Consider the following 9,303-nt stretch of genomic DNA (forward strand, 5'->3'; position numbering starts at 1 on the left):
CGTAAAGGGTTACGTCGATGCTAGCTTCGACACAGATCTGGATGACTCCAAGTCACAAACCGGATACGTGTATATTTTGAATGGTGGGGCAGTAAGCTGGTGCAGTTGCAAGCAAAGCATCATGGCGGGATCTACATGTCAAGCAGAGTACATGGCAGCCTCGGAGGCAGCACATGAAGTAATTTGGATGAAGGAGTTCATTATCGACCTAGGAGTTATTCCCAATGCGTCGGGCCCGATGACTCTCTTCTGTGACAACATTGGAGCTATTGCCCTTGCCAAGGAGCCTAGGTTTCACAAGAAGACCAGGCACATCAAGCGTCTCTTAAACTCCATTCGTGAAAATGTTCAAGATGGAGACATATATATTTGTAAAGTGAATACGGATCTGAATGTCGCAGATCCGTTGACTAAACCTCTTCCACGAGCAAAACATGATCAACACCAGAACTCTATGGGTGTTCGATTCATCACAATTTAACTAGATTATTGACTCTAGTGCAAGTGGGAGACTGTTGGAAATATGCCCTAGAGGCAATAATAAAATGGTTATTATTATATTTCCTTGTTCATGATAATTGTCTATTGTTCATGCTATAATTGTATTGACTGGAAACCGTAATACATGTGTGAATACATAGACCACAACATGTCCCTAGTGAACCTCTAGTTGACTAGCTTGTTGATCAATAGATGGTCATGGTTTCCTGACTATGGACATTGGATGTCATTGATAACGGACCACATCATTAGGAGAATGATGTGATGGACAAGACCCAATCCTATGCATAGCACAAGATCGTGTAGTTCGTTTGCTAAAGCTTTTCTAATGTCAAGTATCAGTTCCTTAGACCATGAGATTGTGTAACTCCCGGGTACCGTAGGAGTGCTCTGGGTGTACCAAACGCCATAACGTAACTGGGTGACTATAAAGGTGCATTGCAGGTATCTCCAAAAGTATCTGTTGGGTTGGCACGAATCGAGACTGGGATTTGTCACTCCGTATGACGGAGAGGTATCTCTGGGCCCACTCGGTAATGCATCATCATAATGAGCTCAATGTGACTAAGTGGTTAGTCACGGGATCATGCATTACTGAATGAGTAAAGTGACTTGCCGGTAACGATATTGAACGAGGTATTAGGATACCGACGATCGAATCTCGGGCAAGTAACGTACCGATTGACAAAGGGAATTGTATACGGGATTACTTGAATCCTCGACATCGTGGTTCATCCAATGAGATCATCGTGGAACATGTGGGAGCCAACATGGGTATCCAGATCCCGCTGTTGGTTATTGGTCGAAGAGCTGTCTCGGTCATGTCTGCGTGATTCCCGAACCCGTAGGGTCTACACACTTAAGGTTCGATGACGCTAGGGTTATAAGGAAGATTTGTGTGTGATTACCAAATGTTGTTCGGAGTCCCGGATGAGACCCGGACGTCGTGAGGAGTTCCGGAATGGTCCGGAGGTGAAGATTTATATATGGGAAGTTGTCATACGATCACCGGAAATATTCGGGGGTATACCAGTATTGTACCGGGACCACCAAAGGGGTTCCGGGGGTCCATCGGGAGGGGCCACCTGTCCCAGAGGGCCTCATGGGCTGTAGGTGGAAGGGAACCATCTCCTAAGAGGGCTGGGCGTCACCCCCCTAGGTCCCATGCGCCTAGGGTTGGCGGGGGGAACCCTAAGGGGGCGCCCCCTTGCTTGGGGGGCAAGCCCCCTCCCCTTGGCCGCCCCCCTCTAGATGTCATCTAGAGGGGCCGGCCCCTTCCCCCTTCTCCCTATAAATAGAGGGGTGAGGGGAGGGCTGCAGTACCACATCCAAGGCGCAGCCCCTCCGCTCCCAAACACCTCTCCTCCTCCGCGCGTGCTTGGCGAAGCCCTGCCAGAGAACTGCCACTCCATCACCACCACGCCGTCGTGCTGCTGTTGGAGCCCTCTTCCTCAACCTCTCCCTCCTCCTTGTTGGATCAAGGCGCGGGAGACGTCACCGGGCTGCACGTGTGTTGAACGCGGAGGTGCCGTTCTTCAGCGCTAAGATCGGAATCCACCGCGATCTGAATCGCTTCGAGTACGACTCCTTCATCCGCGTTCTTGCAACGCTTCCGTCTCGCGATCTTCAAGAGTATGAAGATGCACTCCCCTCTCTCTCGTTGCTAGTTACTCCATAGATTGATCTTGGTGATGGGTAGAAAATTTTAATTTCTGCAACAATCCCCAACAATTGCCCCGTTTTTTTGGGTGATTTGTCCATGATATGTTGCGGCTTTAATGCGAGGCACTGGACCTTGCTGAGTTTCTAGAAACTCGAGCTAACCAAACCGGGAGGAGGCGACACCTCTTCTGGTTAGTGTTCACGGCGATGATCTGGACCCTTTGGAGGATGCGGAACAAGATGATTATTGAGCGGGTCTTCTTGCGATGGGCCATTGACTCTATATTCAAATTTCTGATATTTTTTGCGCAGCATTGCTCTCGTCAGCAGGTCCAGGATCGGTTAGAGAACATGCTAGATGCGTCGACTTCTGCAAGACACCACCTACCCATTTATATGCCAGTCACTTGGTAGCCCTTTCTTCTTCTTCTTTTTAATAAGGCGTGTTTGTGTTGTCGCCCCAGTGGTCTTATATTTATTTTCTCATTATTACTTGAATTTGTTGTATAAATGTGGTGTTTGCTTTACCTATAAAGCGGGCGAATGCCTGTCTCAAGAGAAGGGCGGTGGTGAGGATTCGCCCGAGTAGCCCACGAGGAGGGAGACATGCGTGTGATTACTTCTACTTTTGCCATGTCATGTTTTTTGTCCGAGAAAAGTAGTTTTTGTGCCATTTGTGTACCTTTTTTTGCGGGAAATTTGTGTACAACAGTAGAAATATTTGAAACTAAAAATAATGTTTTTTGGCAGAACGGCCATTAGTAACTGAAATCATAAGCTTGCAGTATACTTGTCGAAGGTTTCAGCCTGACAGATCTCATGAAAATGAAAATTGAACACGTTACACCGTGCAAACCCCATTGTCCGTTAGCATTGTCGGAGACAGAGCTCCTTCCACCTCACCTCTCCAAGGCTCCGACCCAGATCCAACACTCCACCACCCAGCAGCATCACAAACAGAACACCTGGCATGGGCTCACCCGATCATCAGTATTAATGAAAACACTTTTAAAAATTATGAAGCTGCTGATGATGTTGGAAATTGCAGAATGCTTCCAAGATAAGGCGAATCCTCCAGCGACAGGAGATTGGCCGCGATGGCCGGGCGGCCATGCATGTGCGAGTAACATGGCGCCGTGGGGGCCAGGAAATAGACGGTTAATTAGTTCTAGTCGCTGCCGCCGTGAGAGTGAGACTATTGCTTTTGTGAAAGCGTGGCGCTCGGCGCGCATGTTATCTCTGAAAGCCACAGATTATGACAGGAAAGCTAACCGCGATCCCCGCTATATATCCTCTACTAATACGTGATGATGATGGGACGCCGACGGTTCTAAACCATTTTTACCCGTTCTGCTCGCGTAATTTTGAGTTACTTGGCCGTTTATTGTGAAGAAACGATGCTATGTGCTGCGTTTCAAGCACGAGGCAGTGAGGCACAACCAAAAGGAAGGTACAGTACAGAAGTGCATTACACAACGTGCAGAACATGCATGAGCGGCAAGTCAACCGGTGCACCAAAGTCTCTTTCCCATTTGGGTAGCCACTAACTAACCAACGTTTCCTGTACATCGACCCTTGCATTACACGAAGGTTACCTGCTTAATTTATAGCAACATTGACATATAACAATCGGAGTAGATCGAGGTTTGGAGCAAGGGCTGGTGCGTTGATTGCAGCCACCGATCGGTTTGACACTTGGCGCACAGGACAGAAGATGCGCCGAGGTCCGTCTGGAGCAAACCAGATCTTGTATGTACATGCATGACATAGCTGCATGCGCATGCAGACAGCAGCATTTGCAGTTTGGTCTGAAGATACCGATTTCCGCGCAACTTTGTCCGCGTACGTACGTGGCCATGTTCATGCATGTGAAGCCGAGAACCTTAGTAAAGTATCAACCAACTATGCCTTATAAAACTCTAAACTTATCATTTGGTGTTGGACTGGTAGTGCTGGGCATGCATGTCGCTAGTGCTAGGGAAGTGGCATTTTAACCTCGTTAGATTAATCTGTTTAACTCCCTGATTCGCGTGACTAATCCGATGTTTCTTCCCTAGTTAGTTTCCACACCCGACAGGCAGATCTCAGGTTTATATAACTTTAGTGGAGCGACAGGCTCCGGGTGGCCGGAGGTTACAACCGACGAAAAGTTAACTGAAGAACGCAAGTTTCGAATCTCCTCGCCACCGTTGGAAAGGAGAAAGGCGTCCAGAGGAGGAACATGCTTCACACTCTGAGACGATTGGTTGTCGTGCGCCCTCTTTCCGCTCCTCATATTAATCTACGTGCAACTTGATGGATCGAGCATCACTAAACAAGTGGGTTTGCTTTAGGCTTTCGAGTTCCGTCGGCCGTCGCATCAAACTGTTGCGCGCGACCTTGACATCCTGTCCCTGCCACAGGTCGTAGTAGTAAAAGTTTGGCATGGCATGCATGTTACAATAACTGAATTACCAGACGGCGACGGGAACATGCACAATTCATTAGCAGCAGCATCTTGATCCTGATTGAATCGTGATATATGCCGATCAGGTTCCCACGATCACATGGTTAATCTATGTATTTTATGGTTATGTATCAATCAAGAGGATCCATATTGTTTTTCTTCTTCCCAGTGGCGAAATCCATGGACTGTAGCTCGTGGGAGCCATGTGGGCGGGCGAGCTTAATCTGGCCATGAATTGTACGCACACGACCAGTTGCTGTCTCGTTGTGTGCAGCGTCCGCGGTGACGAGCACCCGCATGTGCGCGCGATTCGTATGTGCTAACCGCCGTCGTGGCCGCTCGTGGTCGGCGGTGGTTCGGGGCCGGGGGATGGATACGCAGTCCCCACTTCCATCTCCGACTTTTGTCCCCTGTTCTCTGCCGTTCGGCAAAGCGATTAACGATTCCAACGGCCAGGAGCACTGGGCAGCTCGCCTATAAATACCTAGCCGGTAGCAGCTCTCTCTTCACAGCCAAGCAACCATCCATCGGTTCCTCAGCAAGTCGGTCGGTCGCTTTACCGAGCTAGAAAGGCACCAGCTGCTAGCTTCGAGCTCTTTGCAATGGCCTCCGCCAATGCTCTGCTCCTGCTCTTCTCGGCTGCCTTCTGCTTCCTCGCCCGGCGGGCCGCCGGCGACTATGGCTCGTGGCAGAGCGCCCACGCCACCTTCTATGGCGGCGGCGACGCGTCCGGCACAATGGGTGAGTTCATCAGGAGTATTACACTGTTGAAGAGAAAAAAACAACCTACCTATCTACCTGTATGTGTGTGGTTCCCGACATGAGTGTAGTACAGTGTCTAACTGAAGTGTCCTGCAGGCGGCGCGTGCGGCTACGGGAACCTGTACAGCACGGGGTACGGCACGAACACGGCGGCGCTGAGCACGGCGCTGTTCAACGACGGCGCGGCGTGCGGGTCGTGCTACGAGCTCAAGTGCCAGGACGTGAGCAGCTCCTGCCTGCCGGGCAGCATCACCATTACCGCCACCAACCTGTGCCCGCCCAACTACGCGCTGCCCAACGACGACGGCGGCTGGTGCAACCCGCCGCGCGCCCACTTCGACATGGCCGAGCCGGCCTACCTCCAGATCGGAATCTACCGCGCCGGCATCGTGGCCGTCGCCTACAGGAGGTGAGGCAGCCAGTTACAAACCTTCTCGCGTGCACAAACTTCCTTAATCTGGTCCCGTGTCGGTGTCGATGGACCATGTTAGGTGGGCCAGAGTGCAGATTTGGTGTAGTTTGGTCTGACAGTGACTCTCGGTGCTGTTTCCAAATAGTTTAGGCGTCACGCTCACTTGACCACCACGATGTGTTGTTCCAAGTTGCATGATCCACTAGTAGAAACTGTTGCGGTTTCACTGAACTGAAGATTTGTGTTTCGCCGATCATGGTGCAGGGTGCCGTGCGTGAAGAAGGGTGGGATCAGGTTCACCATCAACGGGCACTCCTACTTCAACCTGGTGCTGGTGACCAACGTGGCCGGCGCCGGCGACGTGCAGTCCGTGGCCATCAAGGGGTCCAGCACCGGGTGGCAGGCCATGGCCCGCAACTGGGGCCAGAACTGGCAGAGCAACGCGGACCTCGACGGCCAGAGCCTCTCCTTCCGGGTCACCCTCAGCGACGGCCGCACCGTCACCAGCAACAACGCCGCCCCCGCCGGCTGGTCCTTCGGCCAGACCTTCGAAGGAGCCCAGTTCTAGCGAGGTCGTCCGTGGACGGATGGATTGCATTGGTTTGGAGCTTGAGCAAGAGAAGGAAACCTCTTCATTATAGTAAAGAAGAGGCCTTCGGCTATTCCGAGGCTGCTGCTGATCAGCACCCGCTTAGGCCTTCCCTTCTCTCATACTAGTAGCACAGTAGTAGACATAAATAAGTTATTACTTATTGTGGAGTTGAGCATTTTGACATTGTTAGTGTGGCCTTGCGTTGTGAAAACATCGCAAGGTGATTTATTTAAGGGTGCTTTAGAGGTACACATGCATGGAGTGGTGTGTGAGAGTGTCTTGTAACTTCTGTTGTTGCCGAATCCTGCCATATGGTTGGGAGATGTTTGTGGGGGCACACTTGTTATTTTGGGGACCATGAACAATGCTAGTTTATGGTTTAACCGTTTCAAGTAGTACAACTGTTTTTTTTTCGTTTGAGAGTACGCTACACGTATCATATTTTTATAGAAGACATAATTTCAATTATAAGAGAATTGCAACTTGTTGCGAACAACGAGTGTAGCACAACTCAACACCAAGCTAGTCCGAAGGCGGCCACCAGAGACAACACAAATACAAAGGAGAAGTGCCTATCCAAAGTAGAGCAACAACACCGCGTCTCGACTCCGAAGACAACTTCAACTCCAACTGAACGTCCCTCGTCAACGCACCATCCACCCTTGATGCATAAAAGGAGGTGGCAAGTAGATGGTGGGACTTGGACGGTCCCAAGAAAATCATTGTCTTGAACTCACCGGCGACGACGTACATTGCGCTCCTAAAGCGCATCCTTGGACAACGATGAGCACCGGAGGAGCGCCACATAGAATCTTAGGTAGTGTCTCAAAAATGGTGCTCCCATTGGAGGAACGACGTCGAAGACGCTGCCGTCGTGCCAATCCAACTCCGAACCAAGGCTTTCGCCCGGAGACAACTACCAACCCCATGTGAGAGCTAGGAAGACGCCGACACACTCGGTGACGCCTCCAAGGAGAAAAACGACACCCACGGGCGCTGTCGCCACCTACACCGACCGGAGACGGATAATCAATTGACCTTTGTCCCATCTCGACTGAAAAATAAATAAATCCATGTGATACTTGGATTAATTGGGTATGTGCCACTCTAAAATGCCACAGTCTTTAATGATTCGAAAAAAGCCACTCCAAGCTACCAAACACCATCGCCAGCGCCATCGCTCTCCCGAGAACCCATTTTCCCCCAGGCAACGCCTTCAAGGAGGGTACGTAACAAAAACTTGATGTAGCCGCCACCCAATTCAAGTCATATTTTGGATTTTCACCCGAGATAGAGGTCAGGGTGGAGAGAGCGGACCTCGGCGGCGCCTCCAAGGAGAAAAACGACAGCCTTGGGCCTCGTCGCCGTCAGGCCGGACGAACCGACTGGGTTTCTCCTGTCCCTTGCCAGCTCCACCAGCACCTTCTACATCAGAGCTGGCGACCGAGGGTCTAAAGCAACCGAGAGCAGCAGGAGAGATACTAGAGATGAAAGAGTCATGTATCTCCGTATATGACGCTGATGAGAAACTCTGCACCACACCTGGATCTTCGCCATTGACTCACCATCCTGCTGACCAAGTCCAATGATGATCTTCAAGTGCACATAGTTGAGTTGTAGATTTTTTGAAGTAAGATTATCGATATCACACGGAGCACATGAAGTGGTCTTTGCCTCTTGTAGAGGTTTACGAGGACGTGCATTGCAAGTTAATGGTTTTTAAAAAAAACATGGTTAAAAAACAGCTCATGGGTTTTTAAAAGTTCATGGTTTCAAAAAAAATCATGAATTTGAAATAAACATATGGCTCTTATTTGGCACCTAAGGCGCCAAATAGAGAATTATTTTCGGCATTGGCCGCATTTATTAACCAAAATAATAAGTGCCACACGTGAGGCACGAAAGCACTCCGACCAAACGTGTTTTCTACCCTTAGATAATTAGCACCAATCTTAGAGCAAGGAAATAATCCATGACAGCTTTTTTCGCTCGAAGGAACCATGCATCATCGTGAACGCCTATACCCAAAGCCACATGAACCTTGTCCATCCACCCTCTCGTCACTTTGTAGATCCCCTGCCGGTGAACCAATCTCTCGCCCTCCCCCTCTCACTACAAAAAAAAGACACATCCGTGACATTTTGGGCCGAACGAAATTTTTTCTGTCATACATATGACACTTCTATGACGATAATTGTGACAAAACTCGGTATCATCATAGATGTGGTGGGCTCCTACTTCTATGACAAAAAATCATGACAGAAAATGGGCTTTTTGTCTTGGGCGGGCTGGAGACGCAGCTGCATGACATTCTTTGGGCCGTCCATGATGGAAAAAATCGTGGTAGAACCGAGTGGGAGGAAAATTTCGTGGAGTTGCCGGTTACGGTGGGAGGTCGGGGGCGGAGCGATGCGCGTTTCTCTCGTACGTACGCGCGTGTGTGCGAGGCGTTGGCTCTAACTGAAGCCGAGCGAGGCGTTGGGCTCTAACTGAACCCGAGCGATTGCACTGTAGGCTACGCGTTACTGAACCCGAGCGATCGATCGATGGCTGTTAACTGAACCCAATGGAGCGATTCCTTCGCTACTGCTGCTAACTGAAGCCGATCGATGCTGCCTCTGGGATGAACAATGAGCGTTGCGAGGGGGGGATGAACAGTGAGCGGTGGCGTTGCCTCTGGATGAACAGGAACCCATGGTGTGGAGGGCTGGATGAACAAGAGATGGTGGAGGGGTGGCCGTGGAGGGGTGGTTGAACAAGACCCCGTGGTGTGGAGGGCTGGATGAACAGTAGACGGTGGAGGGGTGCCCGTGGAGGGGTGGTTGAACAGTAGCCGGTGGAGTAGCGCATGGTGGAGGCTGGATGAACAGGAACCCGTGGAGGCTCGAGGAGGTCGACGGTAGCCCGTGGAGGCTGGAGGAGGTCGAC

General features: G+C 50.5%; 1 protein-coding gene across 1 annotated transcript; it reads left to right on the plus strand.

The window, feature by feature from the left end:
• The first annotated feature begins 5,102 nt into the window (after window positions 1-5,102).
• On the plus strand, window positions 5,103-6,492 carry LOC119277424 (expansin-A2-like). Its single transcript, XM_037558703.1, has 3 exons — window positions 5,103-5,350; window positions 5,468-5,780; window positions 6,048-6,492. The coding sequence occupies exons 1-3, from the start codon at window positions 5,212-5,214 to the stop codon at window positions 6,349-6,351; spliced, it is 756 nt and encodes a 251-aa protein (XP_037414600.1). The 5' UTR covers window positions 5,103-5,211; the 3' UTR covers window positions 6,352-6,492.
• Window positions 6,493-9,303: the final 2,811 nt, after the last annotated feature.

This window comes from Triticum dicoccoides, chromosome 3B (genome assembly GCF_002162155.2).
Source record: "Triticum dicoccoides isolate Atlit2015 ecotype Zavitan chromosome 3B, WEW_v2.0, whole genome shotgun sequence".
Taxonomy (NCBI): domain Eukaryota; kingdom Viridiplantae; phylum Streptophyta; class Magnoliopsida; order Poales; family Poaceae; genus Triticum; species Triticum dicoccoides.